At 37.4% G+C, this 25,980-nt stretch overlaps 2 protein-coding genes across 7 annotated transcripts in view; both read left to right on the top strand.

The window, feature by feature from the left end:
* The window catches only part of LOC113644826 (E3 ubiquitin-protein ligase HECW1), an 84,220-nt gene extending 75,604 nt beyond the window's left edge, over positions 1 to 8,616 (top strand). For 5 of the 6 annotated variants that reach the window (XM_047811673.1, XM_047811675.1, XM_027149952.2 and 2 more), the window contains 5 exons: positions 148 to 277; positions 392 to 538; positions 1,152 to 1,266; positions 1,928 to 2,126; positions 6,375 to 8,616. In XM_047811673.1, coding sequence (XP_047667629.1) covers positions 148 to 277; positions 392 to 538; positions 1,152 to 1,266; positions 1,928 to 2,126; positions 6,375 to 6,486 — 703 coding nt within the window. In that variant the 3' untranslated portion in view covers positions 6,487 to 8,616. The other variant, XM_047811674.1, reaches the window with a different exon arrangement.
* A 1,244-nt stretch (positions 8,617 to 9,860) lies between these two features.
* stk17a (serine/threonine kinase 17a) overlaps positions 9,861 to 25,980 on the top strand; it is a 28,232-nt gene continuing 12,112 nt past the window's right edge. The window contains exons 1-2 of the mRNA XM_027148781.2: positions 9,861 to 10,375; positions 25,688 to 25,900. Coding sequence (XP_027004582.2) covers positions 10,224 to 10,375; positions 25,688 to 25,900 — 365 coding nt within the window. The 5' untranslated portion in view covers positions 9,861 to 10,223. The remainder of the gene's footprint in view (positions 10,376 to 25,687; positions 25,901 to 25,980) is intronic.

Raw genomic sequence — 25,980 nt, 5'->3', positions numbered from 1 at the left:
GTTTATTATCTGGAGCTTTGTAAGCAAAGACCTTTAAAATGTATGTACTATATAATACTCCTAGTCTAGATTAGCATTTAAACTACACTTTAATAGCTGTAGATTAACATGCCAGAAAACATTTTGTGTGTGTTTTATCCTGGACAGAGCGACCGATCTGAGCGATTTAGAGTACTTGGATGAAGAGTTCCACCAGAGCCTACAGTGGATGAAAGATAATGATATTACAGACATTCTGGATCTGACCTTCACTGTGAATGAGGAGGTCTTTGGACAGGTACCACATGCCTTAACCCAATTCAGCTGTATCTGAATGTATCTAACATGAAAACAACTCCTGTCACAAATGGACTCAGGATCTCAGAAATGTACATGTGCTTTACATATGCAGGTAACAGAGAGGGAGCTGAAGTCAGGAGGATCCAACATTCAGGTTACAGAGAAGAACAAGAAGGAGTACATTGAGAGGATGGCTAAGTGGAGGGTGGAGAGAGGAGTGGTGCAGCAGACAGAAGCGTTGGTTCGGGGTTTCTATGAGGTACACTAGCACATTGACAACAAATCAGCAGCTCATTCAGATATTCTTGCAACAGTAGCAGAAACCAATATGATCCTTTGAATATTTATTCATTTTATAAGGGTTGTTATATTATTAATACAAACATATTATAGTTATTATCATTATTATTGAATAGTCCATCCTGATTGGTCAGCAGCTCTGTCAGTAGGTCTTGATGCAAGATTATTCATAGGTTTATATAAATGCATCTGAGTAACTCACACATAGGCTTATATGGCAGACACCATGTAAACAAATTAAACTTTTATTTAAATAAATAAATAAATAAATAAATAAATAAATAAATAAATAAATAAATGTAATTGATGTACAGTCTGTAATATTTTTGAAAGGAGTTTCCAGTGTCAGTGAATGTTACAGGTACTTTTTCAATAATACAAGAATATTATGTGCTGTTCTTCAAGAAATACAAATAATTATTAACGTAATTATTAAATGAATGAACAGACCTCCATATCACCCAAGGGCATCAGTTGTTAATAATGAAGTCTGACTGAAAACTATTCTAAAATAAAAATACAATATCTTTCATGTCAGAATGTTTAATTGTACCGGATATGTTTTTGATAAGGTGGTAGATTCCCGTCTGGTGTCGGTTTTTGATGCTCGGGAGCTGGAGCTGGTCATTGCAGGAACGGCAGAAATTGACCTGAATGACTGGAGGTCCAACACAGAGTACAGAGGAGGTGAGAGTGTATTGCTTCAATAAATATATTGGCGTTGTCACAGCAGTTGGTCACCAAGAAAAGAGCAGTCATTTAAATATTTAATTCATGTATGTCATGATTTAGCAGACAGAAGCTGTCAAAAAGCAGTGACACCGATATTTATCTTGTTGCAGAGGCTCAGTTCTGTGAGCTGTTTATTTCACGTCTAAATGTCAGCAGTAGTAGATGATATTCCATGCCAAAAATATACAAAAACATCCATAACTCATTAACCTCCAAGAGTGCTGTGGTGGGATTGCCAAAACACTCATCTGGCCCTTATTACAGCCTGAGCTCTTAATTGCCTGTGCTAATTATCTGCTCCATTTGAGCCATTTAACCCTCTTTTACTCAAGACATCTGCAATCAATCAATCTGGAGTCCAACACACCTTGTCCAACCTTTGCTGCCAAAACAAGCCATCTGTTTGTCTCACTCACAGTTTATTGCCATAAGTGGAATTTTTGACAGTGGTAATAAAAACCTCAATGATATTCTCTTAAACCTTGTGCCTTGGAGCTGGAATGACCTCATTCATAAAAGTGACACCAGTAGAAACCTTTCAAGTCCATGTTAACACGTTTCAATCATGTTGACAGGGCAAAAGATGAAATGTTCCCTAATCATTGATTTCATCCAGGCTACCATGACGGACACATCGTGATTCGGTGGTTTTGGGCGGTGGTGGAGCACTTTAATAACGAGCAGAGGCTACGGTTGCTGCAGTTTGTGACAGGCACATCCAGCGTGCCATACGAGGGCTTTGCAGCCCTGCGTGGGAGCAACGGCCCACGCCACTTCTGCATCGAGAAATGGGGCAAGATCACGTCTCTACCCAGGTATGACAAAACAATTCCCATTAATGCAAAAGTTCCTGGGGCTGTTGTGAATTCTTCTGCAAGGTGTGTCTGTTAGATAGCATTTCAGGATAAACGTTGTGTTTTGGGCTTCAACAACATTCCAGTGACTTAGAAATACAGCACTCACATATGTCACATTGCTGACAGTTAGCTGACAAAACCTGCTGTGGAAATGTTCACATTTTAAAGCATGTACTATTACCTTGAATGTTCATACTGTATTAGTGTCTGCTATTATGAGACCATATAAAGTAAACCCTAGATTACTAGGGTTAATTACTTAATTATTGACAATTGAAATAAAGAAACAAACAAGTTTCTATTATGAAAGTGAAAAGCAGATAGTTTTTAAATTCTAAAATGACATTTTTCTTTGTGTTGTTCAGAAATGACATCAACCATAAGGATTGACACGTAATTTTGTTGTACCCTGTGCAATGACAATAAAGAATCTATCTATCTATCTATCTATCTATCTATCTATCTATCTATCTATCTATCTATCTATCTATCTATCCATCCATCCATCCGTCCATCCGTCCATCCATGTTTATTTTTAAACTTGGAAGCCCCTGTAAATTAGCTGTTTCAGTAGACATGAGTATTATAAACATACAGTATTAGAACAAACACATAAATATAAACCTCAGAGCTGTGCTGTTGTACAAACACCTTCTACACCTTCTGATGCACAAATTGAAATGATGAATTATTTTTTTCTTAACCGCACGGCTCGGACAATCGTTCCTGCTGTATCATGAACGTTAGGATTATATGAATGTCTTTGTGATATTATGTTACCGTTTCTATAGTAACAGCTTATACACCGCTCATACATCCGCCACTCCATATAACTGAGGACAAATTAAGAATAGAATTTTTAAAAATGTACAAATTTAAATTAGCTTTTTTTTTAAAGGAGTTTATTTAACATCTGTAAGGGGGGGGTGAGAGAGAGAGAGAGAGAGAGAGAGAGAGAGAGAGATTGTTGAGGAAACAACTGGTTATCTGTCAATGTTATAATGTTAGTTAGAACAGAACCTATCTTGTCTCCTGGACATAGCACAAGATTAAATCTTGGTATAAACTGTTATTATGTTGAAATAAATTAAACATTGTAATTTTGGACAATAGCTGTGGTATAAGAAGAATCACACACTTCAGACCTTAAGGTTATATGAGAATAATTCACTCTGCCGTAATAACAGCTCTCCGCTTTGGAGCAACCGCCACAGCTATTTATGTTCTCATTTCTATAATAGTTTTGTACACTATCTCTTCATATTTTCATATATCAGCAGTATGTGCAATAAATGCTCGTTTTGTCTTCCATAAAATCACCCACTCACTCATACTCAGTAAATTCCAAGTAGCTCTTAGCCCAGAGGTGTTTGAGATGAGATTAAGTGAGGGATACATGCTGAATCACTCTCACATGTCCTCTCTAGCTGCAGGACAGTGTTCACTCACAGCATGATCACAGAAACACTTCACACTGAATCACACTTTATATCTTTTGAAACGTCCCCAATCAGTTTCATGACCTGAAAGCAGAGTAACACATTTTTCATTCTAACTCACAAATTTTGAGGGAAAAATGATATTGTTTCCTATAGCTAAAGGTTATCTTCTCCTATGTCATATGATGTAAAAATGCCGTTTGATAGTATATCCACAACTAAAATAAATAAAAAAAAACAGAAATTTCAAATTACGATTAATGACTGAAGCGTTAAAGTCAGTATAAATTTGAAATCTTAGAAATTGTTGATTGTAATTGTTATATTCTTTATAATATAAAAAAAACATGATAAATTGAGTGTGCGTTTAATATATTTTCAATTCAACTCAAATCTATTTGTATAGCGCTTTCAACAATGGACATTGACTCAGTGTAACTTTACAGAACATAAGAAACATAGTACAGAAACTGTAATATACAAAGATTAGTATTAAACAAAAGTTTGGGATTAATATAATAATATATAGACATATTAAATGTGTTTGTATTTATCCACAACGAACAAACTCCCTAAGATGGAAGAGGAAGAAACCTTGAGAGGACCCAGACTCAAAGGGCAACCTCATCATCATTTGGGTGACCCTGGAGGGTGTGATTATAAATATACAGTCTGATCATTGTGTTTTGACTAGGAGGTTCTTCTGAACATATATCTAATAAAATATTGTTTTTGAGTAAACTGTTGAGTTTAATAATAAATATATATACAGTATCTCACAGAAGTGAGTACACCCCTCACATTTTTGTAAATATTTCATTATAACTTTTGAAATAAAGAAATAGCACTGCTACAATGTAAAGTAGTGAGTGAACAGCTTGTATAACAGTGTAAATTTGCTGTCCCCTCAAAATAACTCAACACACTGCCATCAATGTTTAAACTGCTGGCCACAAAAGTGAATACACCCGTAAGTGGAAATGTCCAAATTGGGCCCAAAGTGTCAATATTTTGTGTGGCCACCATTATTTTCCAGCACTGCCTTAACACCCTCTTGGGGCATGAAGTTCACCAGAGCTTCACAGGTTGGCATAACATGTTCTGTGAGATGCTGTGTGTGTGTGCGTGTGTGTGCGTGTGCGTTTTATATATATATATATATATATATATATATACGTATATATATATATATATATACATTATATATATATAATAAATGTAGGTTATATTTAGTGGTTGTTTCCCATTTGGTGGATGCCCCAACAGACACACACACACAATTCTCGATAGCTGTTCATCAGTCTCAGGTGAAGTACATCAGCACCCAAGCCACAAGTAACTGACTACTAATGAGAATCAGGAGCATATTCAATACATCACTGCTTATTCAGTCCTGCCAACCCCTTTACAAAATACTTTGTCTCAAGATATTCAAGGGATCAAAAAATAATTGAATTGATGTTTTGTTTATTGGCCTCATTTCTTTGATGATTCCCTGGGAAAAATGAAGCGAGCCAGTTGTTCATTCAGCAAGGGCTCAAAGAAGCCGCTGTTATCACGCTGTTTAGACTTTTAAATAAAGTTATTTGAGATGACAGTGTCTCATCCTAAAATTGCCTGTTTGTAAAGCTTTCACAGATGCATCTAAAGTTTCACCTTGAAATGTTTTTCACAGCACTGCATCGACAAAAGGGAGAGGCGGCGGATCAAAAGCGAGCCGCCGTCAGCAGTCGATGCTGCACTGAGTTCAAATTTCACCATCACACACAGAACCGACTTGTTTTTGGCATTGCATGGATGCGCGTCAGCACAGACTGAGCTGAATCAGTGCAATATGAGGGAAAAGCTAGTTTCAGCATTACTTTAAAATATAATTTAAATAGCTGCACTTTATTTTATTTGCAGCTTAATACTGTACAGTGCCTTGCAAAAGTATTCACCCCCTTGACATTTTCCACTTTTTGTATATGAACTCTCATTGTATATCATAATTCAACACAAAACAGTCTATAATATAAAAGTGTGTGAGGGGGTATACTGTTTGCGAAATTATTTACAAATAAAGTGTTTTGCCAAAGTATTCACCCCTGTTTTATTGCAGATGTAATCGCCTCCCATTTTTTACCATGAGGTATTATTATAATCACCGTGATGTGAATAACATTCATCTCTCAGGTCTCATCACGGTATTTGTATCACAAGGTCTCACTGATGGCATAATAAGAACTATGGGTCTTTTGTACTTTGGACAGTATGTAGTTAGTCTATATACACAATGCATTTCAGAGTGGGAACAGTGTTATAAAGTCAATAATCCATCTTGTTCAAATTGATTGAATCTACAATCTCGGCTAGAAAGAAATCTGCTCACTTCTTCTTATCATTCTGTGTATTTCTCATGCTTGTTTAGACACAAATCCAAAATAATCCATCCTAATTTGTTTATTAAGCGCAAATCATCTGATATGGATTCAAAAAATATTGTAATGTTGAAAATTTCAATGGGGGTCAATACTCCAATACTCCTACTGTACATGCGGAGAGTAATGATATGAAAACTTTCTGATAAGCACTGATTTTATACAATCACTATTCCTCTACTGTGAGAAAGGATCTAAATATATGCTTTTATATCTCTTTTTAAATATCATTTTAATGCACAAAAGAACTGATGCAGATCCTGCATACCTGCATAAATTCACTTGCTTAACCCTTGACCTTGTGGTTTGTCTAACTGCCCCTAACCCCCACCCTAATTTTCTCGCAGGGCTCACACATGCTTTAACCGCCTGGATTTGCCCTCGTACCCTTCGTACAATATGTTGTATGAGAAACTGCTGATCGCCGTCGAGGAGACAAGCACTTTTGGTCTGGAGTGACCGATCCATTGACAGTGAAGAGACTATATTTTGTAAAGATACTGTACTTTGATTTACTGTCACTATATCTTCAAGAGACTGCTATTTTTTAATTGAAATTCATTCAAGCTTTCCTTTGGGATTTTTTTTTTTTTTGTGCTTAACTGAAAGTGCATGAAATGTACGTAATGGAAAATTGTATATTATTATTATGGGGATGAGGGAGGGAAATTCAGTATTAGTGTATAAAGAAAACCTGCATCCAGCCTTCCAGGTAGTATATCTGACTGAATTCTCGTGCTAATGTTATTGTTACTAAGGAGGCGTTTTATGACCTTATCTTGCTGTTATTGTGCATGAAGGATAAAGCTCACCTGACCAGTGGCCTACATACTGTAGAGGATATGACGTCTAGCATTACCTAAGTTAAAAATGACCATTTGACCTTTTGAGTGAAAATTATCGTCACTGAGAAAATGGGAAGATGTATACACATAATCACTGTGATAAAATAACATCCAGAGCTCAGGGTCTATCAATAACACCTTTTCAGTGACCTGTTCAGCCAGATGTAATATTATATTAGAATGATATTATCATTAGCTCAACAAAGCTGAATTATATCACAGGGTCTCATTGATGGCATGAAAAGAATATGGAAGACAATATTACACTTTCAGACAAACACACACTTAAAGATAACTAGGCTACTGCGTTCATGATTTCTAACCTTTTAACGTTCATTATTTCAAGTTTATTATGACCTCAGAATATAAAACAGAAAATTTAACCCTTTTCACTGAAATGAAAAAACTCTAATCGTACATTTCTTACATCTGTCCTTTCGTGTCATATGTAATTTGATTGGACATTGTGTGCTTAATATATTTTTCAAAGGGGAAAAATATTTCCCCTTATTTATATAGTAAATAATCCACCTTGTTCACATTGCTTGGATCTACAGTCTGGGCTAGAAAGAAATCAGGTCCAGCCTCAATTTTTTATACTATTCATACAATGTGTCTTTCTTATCAGTGATGCTGTAATGCTTGTTTTTACAAAAATCCCAAATAATCCATGAGAAGTTGTTTGTTGACAGCAAATGATCTGATGTAGAAACCGAATATAAAATCATATAACAATATTTATTCATGAGTTCAGTCAGTAGACTGAAATTCTGAAGCACTGTTATTTATGGTAGTGTCCTCTCACTCCAGAAGATACATTGGTAAAAAGAAAGCAGGATGATCTGGGTGATGTAAGGGAATTAAGAGTATACCCAGGTTAGCATCCTAAATGCTAATCTCTTCAGGATGCGCTGGTATTTCTGACTTGAAAATTCTTGAGTGCTTTCACTTGAGAACTCTTTCATGATGAGTTGTTCATTAGATGATTCAGACACCATGAAAGGCATGTTGTTATTGCTTTAATTCTCAAGAAAACAAATAAAACAGACAGGATATCACTCTGATCATAGTATTCATTATGCCAAATTGTTAATATGCCAAACGGCAGGCCAAGTACTGGAAAAAACTGGAATATGCAACGAACATAAGGAGCCTTGATAAAGCAGTGCATTTAATTAATATTGTGATTTTTTTTTCCTTTCCTGAGCTTTTGCCATTGTACCTCCATGATTATTTTGAGCAATGTACATTACTGAGACCACAGAGATATCCATATTAACCCTTACAACTAGAGATGGACTACTGTACAATTTCCAGTATGGCATCTGACACTGAAATCAAATCTCTAGTATTTATCTGTAGGTATATACAGAACATATGCTTACTGTCTTAAAAGTTGATTTTGTAGCTCATATTTGTTTTAGGTTTCATAGGATAATTATAATACAATGTCTTTTAAGGTTTCTTGATCCATTTTTATGTTTTATAGTACATGCTATTGTTTTGTTGTTTTATTTTTTATTAGCACGAGTGTGATCAGATGAATATGACTGACGGTAATGTGAACTGATGTCATTCATTACTTACTTAATGTTTTATAGTTTATTTCACTGGGCACAACTTGTGTTTATTTAATTGTTGTATTACTTTGAAGGGACCATTAATAAACTGCAGATGAGTTTTAATAACTTTACACTAATGCCTATGATCTATTCCTGTAATGCACTGAATTATTGAAATATGTAACTCAAAATTCTATTTAAATTGTGTTTAAAAACTAAATAAAAAAAGCTCTTTATAAATGAACATTTACCATTCACTATTATGGAACTTGTCCACACCTCTGTTTATTTTGCGTTCACATTGAAACAGTTATTTAGATGTAAATATTGCATTAGAGTGTTGTTAAGGGTGTGTGTAATATGCTTTGCATTCTCTAGATCTGGAATAGTTATCAGCTAGCCAATAAGTAACATGGACTACGGGATGCAAAGTATATGTTCCTTGTTTCAATTATGTGATTTTGTTTTGCACAAAAACAGATTTAGTATATATTCTGTGGATCACCAACAGAGCAGTACGCAGGTGCTGTGTGGTAGTGTTGCTGCTTTACAGCTCATAGATTCCTGGTTTAATCCTGTGCTTTGGTTTCTGCACAGAGTTTTGCATGTTCTTTCTCTCTCCAGTTTTCTAGGCTTGTTCCTCTTCCAAAAACATGCCACAGGTGAAAATAGCTATTGATTGCCCTGCATGTAAGTGATGGTTGATGTGCCCTATAATGGATGGACTGGTGTCCCATCATGTGTTTATTTATGCTCATTCTGGGTGTTTTATTGGTTTTATTGATTCTGACCAGTATGAAGCAGTTACAGAATTTGAATGAGAAAAAAAACAATAATATTAATTAAATATTTTTAACACTTAGATCTTAGGTTTAAACATATCTTGAAGGATCTTGTTTGCCACTAATAAATAAATAAATAAATAAATAAATAAATAAATAAATAAATAAATAAATAAATAAATAAATGCAGCTTCATAATTAATTTACACTCTCACCACCAGGGGGCGTATTTGCATGATTTGTTCATGTGCAGGTTTTCGATCACGATAACATAAAACATATAAAAACACACCCTTAATTTAGCATTTGTGCCCAGAATGTGAAGTTATATCTCGTGATATAGCACGATAGCACGTCCAAGGTACAAATAAACGCTATTCGTGACATTATTATTATTATTTCAATTATTCCTAGTATTTAAGCAATTTCCTATGTTTTTATTTGTCATTTCAGTCTAAAATATATTAAAATAATAATAATAATAACATCCAAAATGGTACAAACATTTGACATTTTGTCCCAGTGCCCGAGGGAAACCCTGATTACAAAAGCACCGCCCACTTTGGCTGAACTGCCTGTCAATCAAGGCTGTTACCACGGAGACGGAAATCAGAGTGTGTTTGCAGGAGAGAGAGCGAGCGAGAGAGAGAGAGAGAGAGAGAGAGAGAGAGAGAGAGAGAGAGAGAGAGCTGCTGCCACAACACACCACTCATCCCTCTGTAGTGGATACACACTCACACACACACACACCTAACAACCAAGATGAAAGTTCCGGAGTTCGCTTTGTTGTTATAAAGTTGCCGTTTTGTTTAAGTCGTGTTTTGTTCGGCTTCATTTGTCGCTTACAGTCAGCTGGTCTTGTTAATTCGGTTAGCCAGCCAGTCAGCTAACTAACTACTAACTAACTAGACCAAAGTCCACAGAGTTGGCTGTTGTGACGTTAGACGCGTTAGGAGCGTCCAGGAGCGTATTAGCAGGTAAATTACACTGGTCCTTATTTCGCCGTTATGATTCCTGAATTTCCGTCTCGGACCATCTGCAGCTGGGGGCAGGAAGGCGTTCAGAACCGCTCCGGGTTACTGTGTGACATCCACAGCGGGATCAAGAGAGAGATGTTCACTGACTATTACACTCTCATCCCGGGGAAAGAGCTGGGCAGGTAAATACACACACTCATACACATACGTACACAAATACACACACACACACACTCATACACAAACACACACATACACACACTCACTAACACACACACACTCACAAACACTCATGTGCACACACTAACACAAACTCACACACTCACTCACTCTCTGACACACACACACAGTCAGAGCACATGCATGATTATTTAAAACTTGAATCTGGCCACACGAGTCTCCTTTAAACAAATACAAGGGAATCAAGTGAGCTTTCACTGTCAAGTTCATAAGCTTTTATTTGACATTTCATCCATATATAGTAGTTGCAGTACACAGTGAAATGACAACGTTTCTACAGGATCATGGTGCTACATAAAACAAAGACAGAACTAAGGACTTAGTCTCTCAGTCCTTTATACCACAAGATCTCAAGCTTTTTTTTTTACACTCAAGGACCCCTTAGTGCAATTATTATACAAACAAACGTAAAAATATCAGGCACGCTATCTGTGTGTGAATTGCGTTCAGTGATATTTTGTTGTTCGTCAGTTATTATCCAATGAATATCATAAAAATGTTACTGGATTCCCACAGACATCACGCAACATGGTCATAATAACTCTGATAGTCATTCAGAAATTCAAAACTCATGGTCCCTTTGGTTCTGCTTCATGGACACAGAACTACTGCTCTGTGTAATACATACACACTGGACTGAGGATGATTTTTCTTCAGATCCGTTTTTCATAGTTATATAAAGTGCAGAACATAAAGTTCACAACATAAATGACTGTGCATGCTAACTGCAGGATCTGTAATTAACCATATACAGTTTCCTGAACAAAGCTTTAAAATGTTTAACAAGTGAGAAGGTTGTTGAAGAGTGAGAGCAATGTGAAAACCGTTTTCACACTCAGGTGAGCAAGTCGACAAAGTTTAACAACGTCGTCCGGCTTTGCTTCTTTCCTGGTTTGCCTTCCTTTTACCTTGTCACCTGCGCTATATCGTAATTTTCAACATTATGCATTGTGAAATCTTTTTCATAGACAATATGACTGTCTAACACAGCTTTAATAACTCACTGAGCTGTACGTGTTTAGCAGAATTTCTGATACATGTCCAAATCTTTGATATTTCTAAGCTGTTTGTAGGACGAAGATCCATTTTTGAAGATCCGTTACAGTTAAGCCGCTCACGTCATCGGAGCAGTATTTTACTGTGAAAATAAGGATAGGATTTATTTTGTTTACTAATTTCACAAAGAAATGACTAGAACATCTTCTAATCACTTTCTGTAAGTGCTTAATCCTAGTCAGGTCCATGGTGGACCCGGAGCCTATCCCAGGAAAAGTGGACGTAAAGCAGGAATATATGCTGTATGCCATATGACCCCAGACTATAGTAGATTATTTTTTAACATAGATTAATGATTCTGATTAACCGATTAATTAAAAAGTTCATAACAATAACCGATAATTAGAAGAAAAAAAGAATGAGATGGAAGTGAATGCTGACTCTGTCTAGCTCAAACAGTATATCCCTGCTGAGTACCATTAGTACCCTGGAAAAACCAGTATTCCAATTCACACTGTTACTTGGTTACCGTACCTGGCAATGGAAATAACAACACAGTGTAAAGGTAATAGATTTGTTACTGTAGCATGCTGTTACAAGTGTCCTTTAGAAATATTAGTTAGTACAGATGAAAGGTACTATAGCGGTTTAGAGATTGATGAAATCCTGTAAGGCAGATTTTACAGTGTGGTTTTTGCTTTGTGATGTTCTGACAGCTTACGGATGATGTGTCTTAACCGCACAGAAACAGCGAAACCCTGAATTATCCTCACGTGCATTGCATATGAGCTCTGTCATGTGATGGGGAAAAAGAAGGGCCACTGTTCAGATGGTTTGTGGCTTTGAGGCACACGAGTCATCCTAATGGTCCTCGTCTGTATCATTGCTTGCGGCCTGCCTTATAAGACACAGTCAGTGCAAGGGAGTGCAAGACATGCAAATTTCACAGCTGAAACTCATTCAAGAACAAGATCATTGTCTGTGATTTTTGCACAGGGTTGGGACGGGGGCAGGACAAAGAATAAAACTTTGGAAGTCTCTTAGCGGTTCTCTTCAGGCTTTACAGTTCTGCCATCATTCAGTTTTCTGTATTGGGTTGGCCTTTTTTTTTTTTAAATTGAAAGCTTTAAGTCGAGGTTTCAGAGTCTGCTAAAGGAATCTGTATCTTTAATTTTTTTAACAAAGAAAACATTCTAGGACTGAATATATCTAAAAGTTTGCAGTACAACCTTATGTATGCATATCAAATAAAAAAGAGCAGACATCGAGCAGACGATAGGTTCTCCACTGTTTTCTATTGTGAAAGCCAAAAAAGGCCAAAAAAACAATAAATATGTCTAGACCTACGTCAAACATCTGTCACTGTGGGTATGTTTAATATGTTTGGGCTGGCTTAAAACAAAAGTCCTTAATGGTGTACTGTATATAGTGCTAAAAAGTCTGGTTTAATGATCTACTAGGCTGGTCCCTGTGGAGTGGGGAGGAAATGTTAGGCCGTCTGGATTGTCGACTGACCCGTGGGATTAGGCTAATTGACATATTTACAGTCAGACTGTAAAACCATCAGTCATGTGCAAAGTTGTTAAGAACGTCAATTGTTACTTTTTTTGCAGTCTTTTCAGGCTCAACAAAACAGATTTATGGTTTCATAGGTTTTTTTTTAAAACCACCTTCAAGCCTGGAGCCTATGAGGCGTGATACAATACAACCCAGTGTTTGCCTACTGAGCACTAATGTCAAAGTAGAAAAGTTAACCAATTACTGCAAATACAGAGAATAATTAAAAGTGTAGGCCATCCGGGGTGGAAATATCACTAGGCTCTTATTGTTTGATTTTTTTAAGCAGTTGCCTAGTTGGTCAGCTAATATTTTTTTCATCCCTCGTTCAAGAACCAGAGGACAAAAATGAAATGTTACTGACTTTCAAAAGAAGTATTATTTATTTTTTTTGCTTCTGTTTGACACAACATCTCAGTGCTGTAACTGTAGTCCACAAGACTCTTTCAGCCCCCCCCCCGCACTACACACAACACCTCTTAATAGCATTATGCTATTGTGTTAACCCTCATTCTAGCACAACATGGTCGCCTTAAACATGTAGAGAAGAAATGGAGATAATGACACGACTTGAAAATCAAAACGTTAGTCAGAGGCTTTTTCGGACTTTTTGTTGAGCGTGCAAACACAATGAGCATTTCTTAGGAAAGGATAATGACTACAGTCAAGTCTCCCCTTATGTGGTAATTAATCCTGCACTCAAGTTAACTTTGAAGTGGGAAGTTGGAGCTTGTAATTATGTCTTTGATTTTATTTATTTATTTATTTATTTTATTTTACATCTACAAAGCGGTTGGGGGTTGGGTATAGTGACAAACATGAACGTCTCTATGTCTGTCTTGTGTTAGCCAAATCCATCATGAGTGACGTAAATTTAACTCCTCTAAACTTTATAGTGTGTTATATATTAAACAAAGAAATGTGTGTTTTGACTGATCTAAAGACAATACTGAAATATTACTAGTGTACATATTTCAATACAACATTTATCAGACTGTATATTTATAATCACAGGATCGGTTCCCTTTGAGTCTGGTTCTTCTCACCTCAGACTGCCTCATTGGGGATAAATACAAACACATTTTAATGGATCTAATATTAATCTTGAATTTTGTATTATATTATTCTTTATAATAACCTTTGGTTCTATGTTTGTTCTGTAAAGCTGCTTTGAGACGATGTCAATTGTTTAAAGCGCTATACAAATAAACTTGAACTGAATACATATGTTTATACAAGTATTAATATTAGGCCGATTATACAGTAAGTAAAGCAATCTGATGATGTGAGAAGTCATGTTGCTGTGACATCACATGCTGAATTTGGGGTTAAGGAGACTTTTCAATTCTGCTTTGTTGGAAGTAATTGTTGGTAATATCCGGAATATCAGGATATTTCCAAATCCACTGTAAAAAAAAAAAAAAAAAGACTACTGAAAAGTGCCCGGTTTGGTCTCGTACTCAAGCTATATATTAATCGTTAAATGGTTCTGTGGGGTGTGCATATATACACACTGGTCATTTGATGACCATGGAAAATAACATAATTAAAGACGGAAGGATTCTAATTGTCCCTGAAAATCAACTCCTTAATAAAATAGTTTAATTCTGACCTCGATGCATTTGCTTGTGCCTCTGTATGTTTGTTATATACCCAGGTATTTTGTAAAGCACTAAAATAGCTAGCTAGCTAGCTTGGCATAATAGGCAGCTTCTACAAATTCGTGGCCATGGGAAGCACACTGGAGCTTTTACGTGGACAGTGGGCTAGCAAATGGATTTATGATTTGTCCACCCCAAACTCTGTCAGTGATTTTTCTGTGGGGATTTTTTTTTAGCAGTGTCTTTGGCCTATGCCACTGGAAACATTCTGATCTGTAGTTAAAAACCCACCATATATAAACCATGAGGTGAAATCAGAGTGGTCATGTGGTTTCAAGATTTACAAATATGGATAATTGTAGGCTTGTCACACTGCATTCCACTGCTCAGGAAACAGCCAGTCACCCAGTCAGATCACTACTCTAATGTTGTGCAGTCCCTCGCCAAATAGCTTAGCTTATGAAGCCTTTTCCTGGTGTAGGAACGCGAAAAACACATTACGCACTGTTAGAGAATAGACGCAAATTAATTTGCTCTTAGATAACTGGTCTTTGTGAAACAAGATGTGTAACATTGTGTGCAAACATTTAGTAAGCCATATCTGATGTTCTGAAGGTCTTACACTCTACACTGCTTTAAACAGCAGCTTTTCATTTGATGGCATTGCGACCACTTTGAATAGAAGCCATTGCAAAGTCATACTCTAGCAATGAAATGCGTTTTTATATGGACATATATGCTTCTTAACTCCTCAGTTTGTTTGAAGAAATTCAGCCCATTCTTATCAGTGTAGTGAATCAAATCTAGCTGCAGTGTGATTTAATTCTGTGCCAATAAATGTTTTCTTTATTCTGTGGAAAATAATCCTTCCTCGATTTACAATCGATACCATCATATTATTCTGTTCACAGCAGTATGGTGGTTTATCGGGGTTGTTGTAAAGCCTGTGATCATTTTGTGCAAAAAATCAGCAGCAGTTAAATATTCAGATATTTCCAAAATTTCTTTGGATTCCGTTTCTTTGCACATGCCTCATGCAAACCGTTCATATTTTGCTTTGGTAAATTGCACCATTTAATTCCAGATGTCTTTAGAGAATTCATTACAGCTGAATCTGGTTAGGACTATACAGTAGGCGCGGTCCATGCAGTGTGTTTCCAAATGGGAGTGATTACGGCAGCCATATGTAGGGTCATTCCAAACTAGACACTTTTCTCCAGAGGTTACTTCATGTTCAGTGCTGTGTAATGGATTGTGTTTTTGGGTTTGTTTGATTCCGAATCAAAATATGTAAAAATGTAATTAAGTTGTACATTTCATTCGAATTCAGTATCTGCTTTTATCTTGGACAAGGTCCCAATGGATCCAGAGCAACACTGGGGAGGCAGTGGCATGAAAGTCTTATCACAGGGCACCTTGCACATAGAAGCTCCTTAAGGAAACTGCTCAAGCTCTCGGGGTGGGGTTTGTTTCTTAGTCCTTTTTTTTTCCATTAACAAATTGAAGCACTTGTTTTTCAAATTATTGTCAGTGATCGTGCAACAACAGAATGCAGGCTTCGGCATCCTTGTGTTCCCTAGAAAATTCTCTTCGAAGCTCTTTGTTTCTTTGTTTTTCTGCTTGTTAAATAGCAACTTGTCAGTTTAACACAGAGTATTTTTTTTTACGCTAATTACAGACTATTGTACATGCTATCAGTTCAAAGCCTGCTGCTGAATATCCCAAAGGTGTGCGAGTAGTAACCACTGAACCATCTGAACCGTACTAATGTTACCTAATATGTCTTTAAGGACCACTTTATGTAACAATGTTTGAAAACTGCAATTTAAACACTATCTGTCATCATTTATTAACATTAAGAATCAGAAAGAGCTTTATTGCCAGGCATGTTTTCTCATGCGAGGAATTTGTTTTAGTGACAGAAGCTCCACAGTGTAGCAGAAAGACATATACAATGTAGACAAATATTGTATGTACACATGTACAGGTGTGAAATGTGCAATTGAAATATACATATACGGATATAGGCAATTTGTATGTGCAAGTGTGAAAATGTGCAATTGGAGTATACAATATATACAATTTGTATGTACAAATGTGCAATTGTGAAATGTGAAATTGAAGTAAACATTATAGACAATTTGTATGCACAGATGTATGCAAGCATGAAATGTGCAATTCAAGTATACATAGTACAAATGTGCAAGTGTGAAATGTGCAATGAAGTGTTGTGTGTTAATTGTTCATCAGTTGGATTGCCTGAGGAAAGAAACTGTTCCTACAGTATGTCTGGTTTTTCTGGTGCTCAAGGCTCTGAAGCGTTGACCAGATGGCAACAGTTCAAAGAGGGAGTGTGCTGGATGTGAGGGGTCCTGAGTGATTGACTTTGCCCTTTTGCTCACTCTGGAGAAGTACAGGTCTTGAAGAGTGGGAAGAGTTGTGCCAATGGTTCGCTCAGCTGTCCGGACTACGTTCTGTAGTCTTCTGAGGTCAGATTTGGTAGCTGAGCTGAACCAAACAGTAATTGAGGTGCAGAGGATGGATTCAATAATGGCAGAGTAGAACTGTTTCAGAAGATCCTGTGGCAGGTTGAAATTCCTCAGCTGTCCACAAACGGGATCCTCACATAAGTCCCTGCTCTGTCCAGATGCTGCAAAACATAATGCAGTCCCATGTTGACTGCATCATTCACAGACCTGTTTGCTATGTAGGCAAACTGCAGAGGGTCCAGTGATGTCCTTCAGATAAGTCAAAACCAGTCTTTCAAATGATTTCATGACCACAGATGTTAGAGCCACAGGTCTGTAGTCATCAAGTCCGGTAATTTTGGGTTTCCTTGGAACGGGAATGATGGAGGAGCTTTTGAAGCATGAGGGGACTTCACACAGCTCCAGTGATGTGTTGAAGAGCCGTGTGAAGATGGAGGGTCAGCTGACAATTGTAGGTGTGGCTGAGTCGGGGTTACAGAAGGTGAGAATTGGGCTTTTTCAAACCTGCAATAGAACTCATTCAGGTCGTCTGCCAGTTGTTAATATAAGCTGTCCTAAAACGAATGCGCACAAAAGGCATTGGGCAGGTCTCAGTCAGCTCCTTAGTTCAGTAGTCAGGGCACTGATCAGGGATTCAGCCATTTTAAGGACTCTCTTAATCGCAAAATCCTTCCAGTGATTGATCCTTCTGAACCTTTGCTCCCTAAAAAAATCCCACTATATCCCAATGTTGATAGGCTTCATGGTATATACGAAGACCTTATCAGCGTAAATGAAATTATTATGAAATTGTAATCGTTGTCGTAGTTATGTTACATACAGGACCATACACAGTATGACATGTAGAGAAATGTACAAATGTGTTCCCAGCAGAGAGAGTTAAACAGGAGTTCAACACGAGTTAAATAAATTACACAGGGTTGCAGTACAGTTCTGAGGTAGAGCTGAAAGGGGGAAAAAGAATAAAAATTAAATAATGTAAATATGAACAAGATAGTTATTCATAGGATTTATGTTATAGTAGGTGCAAAATATGTGCTAATGAGCTGAGTACAGTACTGCTCTTAAATGATTACTTATGGTAGCAAATTTTATTTGTTTAAGTCCAGATTTTAACTGTGAATGCAATTTTTTTAAATTCACTAGCTAGCCTAAAATCAGGGACTGTATAATCATGTAGATGGAAATTAGTGTCCCAATGTGTAGTGAGCTTGTGTACACAATGTACTGGTTTCACGACCTAGGGAGTTGATTGAGATGCACCCATTGTGTTTATAACACTTCCAGTGACGAAAATCCAACAAAGTCTCTTTAAATAAAACCTTTTGCATGACTGTTGAACCTTCATTCACTAACTTCATTAGTTCTGCGTAGAACCTGACAGCAGAACTGAGTTCCCTAGCTAAAATGTGCTAAATATTTCTGATGTTTTCACAAAGCATACCAGCGGTCATCTGATCCTTCAGTGGCTGTTCATAAAACAGAGTCTGTCATCTCTAATTAAGGTCAGACACCTCATAGGTATTTGGGAGGGCTTTGTTTACAGCCTGTATTCCTTCTGGTCTGGCCATCAGCTAAAGTAGCACGTCATCAGCTGAAAATGCTTCCCCCCCCCGTAAATCTCAAGGCCGCTGCGTGTAGTTCCATCTCTGGATGGGGTTTAAGGGCCTGTCGGATGTGTGTAGTGTGGTCCTTTTCACTTACGCCACAGGCCCCCCCTTCTTCTTTCCCATCTCCTATTCTTACAGAAAGGATCTGTCTCAAGTGTGACAGCTGAGACAGGATACCATGACATCATTTCTCCACTTCTCACTTTGTTTGGGTCTCAGGCTTCGATGGCAACATCTGCGGAGCACCATGGCAATGGTGAGAGGGAAAGGGGGGGTGCCCCATGTGAAAGCTAAGTTTGTTATTGAGGCCTGTTGGTGAGCAAGTCTGCAAAAGCTTTCTCCTCAACAAGTCTAAGAAAGACGCTGTGATGCCCATAGTTTACACACTGAGATCGGCATGCTGAACCCGAGGAGGCTGTCAGAATGTTTATTCAGTTTATGTTGTCAGATGACCTTTAACCAATCTTCAAGTACACACCAAAGTCATACTTTTGTTTTTAAACTATGGATATCTGAAGCTTGTTTGAAAAGAGCAAGATTACTTTGCAAGGAAAGTTCCCCAGAGTGGACAAATGATAAATTCATTAGCTAGCTTAATGGGCAAGTGTAAGCTCATGCATCCTGCTCAGTTCTATTTTGGTTGCCCAGAAACCTAATTGACCAGGATAAAATGTGCCAAATAACATTATTGTAATAACATGTGGTAAGATGGTAGGCTAGTTAAGCACATTAATACAGACTAAGAACAATGAAAGAGCTACCTATATAAAATCCATATTTTCTCCTGATAAAATAGCACTTTGTGTTTACAACTTTAAATCATAATCATGTCAGAAGTGAGCTGTGGTGTTCTTTTATCACATCTTAAGTAAAGATATGACTTGAGTCTTGATAGCGTCTTTATTTTCTCTTGATGCGATGCATTATGCTAGCAAATATAAAACTAGATATGATATGAAATCCTGTTTGGTATAATGGTTTTCCATCATTTCCTAAGTCAAATCCCATGTATTTGCCTGTGAAGGAAGCCAGTGGAGTTCATCTCAGACTGAATCTACAGTGGTCTGTTTTTTTTGGCATTATTACTGCCATGTATCGAAACAAGAAAGATGCTGAAAGGACACAGATACATCTGAAAACCTTTGCTCCGTGACGCAGATGAGGTAATGCACGTTCCCAAAGTATTTAGAAAATGTCTGCCTGTGTGCCAGGAGACTGTGTGAATAGGTGCCTCTTTCTCCATGTTGAGGTCCCATGTCAGAGTTCATTAATTCCTTTTGTCATAGACATAGTGTAAACAGGCCTCTGGTTTCAGTCCGGGAGCTTTTCCCTCTCTCACTGGAAGACATTTTAAAAAGGAAAGCTTGCTTATTTATTTATTTATTTGTTTGTTTGTTTGTTTGTTTTTAAATGCTTCTGTCAAAGTGGCTGTAGTTACTACCTATCTCCCAAACAGCAGCACTTTTTCTGATAGGCTAGGCTTGAGTGTACTCAAGCAAACTTGTTTTCTATTTACCCAAGAACATGCAGCTATAATGGGGTGAACACTGCATTCTCCTTTTAATCATTCCTTTAATTCTGATTACTGGAATTTTATTATTAGTATTATCATTTATATATGCACATGCATGCAAAGAACCTTTTCTGTCTAGCTCACTTTTCAAAATTGTGAGTAAAGAGGATTATTTTGAATAAATCAAATAAGCGCTATGAAAAGAACTAGCTACCATTTAAGAAAAAAGATTGTTGGAAAAACTGCAAATAAAATTCAGTAAACTAACACATTATGGCCTGCTTGAAGAAAAACTATGTCGTTATGTGGACTAGGCATATTATTTTATAAGTATTAGATTGATCATAATTAATCTTAAATCTTAATTCTCAAGGTGGTAGTATATATATATATATATATATATATATATATATATATATATATATATATATATATATATATATATATATATATATAGCCCGAAGCCATTTTTCAAGCTCAGTTGAGAACCTGTTGATAAGGAGTGATCCCTGGTGACACTAAATGTATTCAGGAAAAGGAAATATAGGAAATGTCCATCTCTTTATAATAATTAATAAAAAAAATTTATTGAATGAGTGGTGCATTTCGTATTAATTTGGAGACAACCTAAGTTTATTAAGGTGACTCCGTTATCTAAAAAGTCATTCTAAGATTTTTTCCCGTGTCCAGACCTGGTCTCAGGCCAGCTCGATCTGTAAGCTATATGACTGGATGAAGATCTTTTGCAAACTAGTAAACTAACAACAATCCTGTTAGGATTTGCAGGGCACAGTCTTCCCTGATGATCCTTGTGGTTAATCACAGAGTCATGTCATCGAACAGACACTGTACAATATCTTTTAGACTGTTTTTGCATTGTCGAACAGATTTTCTCTAGTAAGTGTGAATGAGAGTCCTTCAGCTGGTTAGTGTCAGAATGTCACCGCCCTGACGTCATGTCTCTAACATGTCCCTGCCAAAGGCTCTTTGCCAAGCTCCAGTCTTATTGAGTCCATCTGTATGCATCCTTAAAGCTTGCTAGCTTGCTTTTAACCCTACTATTGATCCCCTTTACTTAAGAGAAGGAGTCAGTGCTCTTGTGTTTATTTGAAAGCCATCAGAAGCCTTCTGTCCTAATTGCTATTAGTTGTTTGAGGTCTGTCAGTGGTAGAGTTTACAAGTGTTACAATACTACCTGTCTACCTGTATGAAACAATGCATTTCAAGGATAACTTTGCATTCTTTGTATATTGCTGTAACTTTCCTGATTAGAATTGCCTGTGTTGACCGCGGTCTTTCTGTGAGCCTTAAGCTGCACACATAAATCTTTTTCAGGATGTTGTCTGTGTCAGGCCACTGGCTTGTAGCATGAGCCTAATTGACTAAGCTCTTATATGCAGGCTAACATAGAGTAATGATGTTTGGAGAATAAGCTGGTTAAGTGCATTAATACCAATTATAATCATTATAAATAAGTTTATAATGTTACACACCGTGTTTGTGTCCTCTGCAAAAAGTCCTGAAGTTATTAGCCAGTCATTCATCTGTGAGGTAACTGGATGTTTCTATGTCAGTTTTATGCCCATTTCATTTTGTTTGGTTTTTACATAACGCATGTTGAAAATAATCATTATGAAAATTACTACACTTATTTGTCACGATAAATCATTCAGTGGTTGTCTTGTGATGGGGAGAACTGGCTGGTAGTTGGGAATTGGTGGGAAAAGACAAGATTATGTAGGAAAAAATGAATACTCTGAGCACAATAGCCATAAGATGCTTGTTCTGGGCATCATCCATTCTTGCAAACATCATCTTCTTATGATTTTCAGGAAGCATTTTTTTTTTTGTACTAAATGGACTAAGGCTAGCCTAAGGACAAAAAGACATATGAAGCATTTCACCTCAAAGCCCAATTTCTCCTCATGGTTGAGCAAGGAAGTCTGTGTAGCAGTGGCCATGCCTGATTAGCTGCAAACTTCTGGACTAGCTGCTTTTATGTAAGAGGATTAGAGACGCTCCTTTATTACATTCAGACTTGGCATTCCTTTTTTTAAGCAGCCAGTCTTTAGCAGCAGGGGTCATATTTGCACACTACTATAGGAGCTAAGGCATGCTGTAACCGTGCAGTCAAGGTCAATAAAACCCTGTTAGATATTCAACTGAACGGAAGAGGTGATAGAGCTCCTGAGACACTTGGACCTAAATCAGCATGATTAGTATTGGTCTTCTTAGATTGTATGTTGAGGTGGGATCAAGGTAGACTTACAGCTGTAAAATCTCTAATGTATGACCCTGGGTGCCATAGTGGAATTAGTGTAGAATAAGCCAGCGTTTTTTTGGGGTTTTTTTTTTGACTGTTTGGATCACAATAACCAATTAAAGGTGAAATCTTCAAATTGATATAATTCTGTTTTCTGGGGGGGGGGGGGGGGCGGCATGTTGTGTATGTGGAGTTTGCATGTTCTCCCCGTGCCTCAGAGGTTTCCTCCGGGTACTCCGGTTTCCTCCCCGGTCCAAAGACATGCATGGTAGGTTGATTGGCATCTCTGGAAAATTGTCTGTAGTGTATGATTGCGTGAGTGAATATGAGTGTGTGTGTGCCCTGCGATGGGTTGGCACTCCATCCAGGGTGTATCCTGCCTTGATTCCCAGTGACGCCTGAGATAGGCACAGGCTCCCCATGACCCGAGAAGTTCGGATAAGCGATAGAAAATGAATGAATGAATGAATTAATGTTTTCTATGTGTATATATATTTCTATGTGTATATATAATTGTATATGGTTATAAGCTTTTGTGACTGGTCATTTAAATCGATTTGGAAAGCTGCTTTGCAACAATATCTAATGTTAAAATTGCTAAACAGTTAAAAATGGACTTGAATTGATTTGAATTGTACTAATGACTTTAATGAATTGAAAAAGTGTGTTTTTAGTGGAATGATCAAAGACAGACAGACAAAAATAACCCTGGAAAATTCTCTGCTTTTTTCGATTATGCAGATAAACCTTTCAAAACCAACCAAACTCTCATAATATTAGTTCATTATAAACTGTCTTATAGTGCAATAAGGTGTTTACTGGGTGATTGGAAGCACAGTTTAAACCTTTACATTAGGTATGAGAAATCATTAACAGTTTAGGAAGAGGGATGGGAAATTTGGCAAAGCAATATTGCAGATGTGTCAACAGTACTCTAGGAAAGTGTACCGCAATGCAATTTATCACATTTATCAGACATTTATTTCTCTTCCTTCCACCTTCCAAAGTTTCAAAGAGGACAGCGGTGGCAGCTGTATGTAGTAAATCTGTACGTGAGGCAGACAGAATGGGGCTGAAAAATTGGGGGATGCTTCCTGTGGGCCCTGAAGCCCACTCCCAAATCCTTGAATCTCACGGGTGCTGTTAGCAGCCGTTTCTTTCTGGGAGAAGGAGGGAACAAGGGATGGCTTTCCACCTAAAAAGCAGCTGCCCTAACATGCTAATACTATAACATAGTGAAGATTAGTGATTTAAGTAGTTAGGTACTTGAACAGGTAATCAATGATTTGTTCTTTAAAATAAACTCATTTGATTTGGCCATTTTCACCAATTTAATAGACACGGTGTATTTCCCATTTAAATATTAAATTTCAGGCTTTTAGTTAATCTGGTAATTCTGGAAAGTGTCACAATAGGAAGCCATTTGAAATTTTGCCCAATGCTGCTATCAACTATAATATGTGCTTTATAGAACCTACCTACTCTGTTACTTAAAACTGACAGAGACAAAGATTCTTCTCGATATGTTGTGTACACAAGTTGTATGAAAGAAGCCCTTACAGACTATACGTCTAATAGTAAGAGTATTATATGGGAATTTATTCCCCTTGGAGGAATGCCCATGATGCATTTGCAAGTGTCTCCAAACTTGTTAGACAATACAGGAAGAGGCTCCTACATTACTGCAGTTACAAATCGTTATAGCATTTGAGAAATCAAGTGTACATAGAGGTAATGGCATTCTTTGTAAAGGTTTGTTAAATATACAACAAAAATAGAGCGATTCTGTATATACTGTACCATCTGGCAAACGGGATGACTGCCATATTGTTTGTAAACTTCTAAACAGGAACACCAGATATCTTGTTATCCTTCCAACAACTGGATACAAGCTGTGTTGTCAGTGCAACATGATTTCTGCGATTTCAAATACATACAGATGTCTTTGGTACTGGTTTGGATTTCTGCTATTAAAGACAAGACTGAACTATCAGGTTCACACAGTATCCAACTGTGAGTAGGAAATGCACCCTGCTGATCACTCCTCCGGTCATGATCTCTCATGCGAACATGCTTGCATGCTTCTTTTGCTTGCATATTTGAAAGCCAGTGTGGTTAAAAGAAGAAAAGCTATCACATCACTAACCCACGTGTCTCTGAGGAAGAGCATTAGTCATGCTTTGAAAGTGCAGAATCGAGCAGGGTAGTGTGTTCACGGTCATGCACGCACAGAATCGTTCAGAAAGTGTTGATCGTGCGTACGAGTCCAACTTGCTGCATTGTAAATCACTGCTTGCTTAAGTAGGGATTTGTCTGGGGACAGCTTTCTTCCAACGTCACCTTCCAGTTCAAAGGAATTCTTTTTTTTTTTTTTTTGAACAGAACACCAAGCCTATCACAAGGTTAAATCAACAGCATTGCAGTAGAAAGGTCAGTTTCTCACACTGAGATGTTTTAAATTGACTATATTATGAATGGCTCATTGTGTTGGTAAGGTGTTTTTTCAGTAATTACTTTTTTTTCTCGGTGACATTGAGACACACTTTATTGTGGCTGGTATAAACATACTGAAAAAAAAAATTCAGTGAGGATGCTAAGAGCATAATAATTCTCAGCAGGAGGACGTCATCTCGAAATATAAAAGGTTTACCCCAGGCAACAACCACTGTCTGTGTGAGAGTCTTACCATTTAAACATCCTGTCCAAAAGTGGGTCATCCACCACAAAGTGGGTACTTGATTGTGAGGGGAGAAAGCGAGGACTTGGGCAGGTAATGATTTCATTGCTTAAAAATGCAAGCAGGACAAAGGCACGTTCAGTCTTGAGGATAGCAAGTGTGGCATCCTTATAAAATCAGGCACCCCCACTTAATACACTTTTAACCACCCTCTAGCTCTTCTTTCAGTGGTATGAAATAATTATTTGAATAAAGAGTCTTGTGTAATCTACAGTGGCTAATGTAATGCAAAAGAAACTGTCTTTACCAGCTGGTCTTATAGTGTTTTTGCTTTGTTTAATACACCAGCATGAAGAGTAGAGTTTAAAATTACAGTATTTCTAATTATCCATTAGATTCTTTGGTATATGTAGTTGCTTCCCCATTTTTACTTTTCAGAATATATTTGTCCATCCTGTGCTGTACACAGAATATGCAGTGAGAGGTCTGTGTGTCTCGCTTGACTAACTGAAATGCACTTCATATCTCTGACACCTCCTTACACTCAGGGGGAAGTTTGCAGTGGTGAAGAAGTGTGTTGAGAGGAGCACTGGTCGAGAATATGCTGCCAAGTTCATGAGGAAGAGAAGAAAGGGCCAGGACTGCAGAGCAGAGATCATTCACGAGATCGCTGTTCTGGAGCAGGCATCATCCTGCCATCGAGTGATCAACCTGCATGAGGTCTACGAGATGCCCAGCGAGATGGTGCTTGTTCTAGAGTTGTGAGTATATACAAAACGAGATAATTTATATAGCAGTTCTTGTTCAACATTGGTGATTGTGATTGAATCGAATACATTTA

The sequence above is a fragment of the Tachysurus fulvidraco genome, chromosome 3 (assembly GCF_022655615.1).
Source record: "Tachysurus fulvidraco isolate hzauxx_2018 chromosome 3, HZAU_PFXX_2.0, whole genome shotgun sequence".
Lineage (NCBI taxonomy): Eukaryota > Metazoa > Chordata > Actinopteri > Siluriformes > Bagridae > Tachysurus > Tachysurus fulvidraco.
This window is presented reverse-complemented; position numbering and strand designations above follow the sequence as displayed.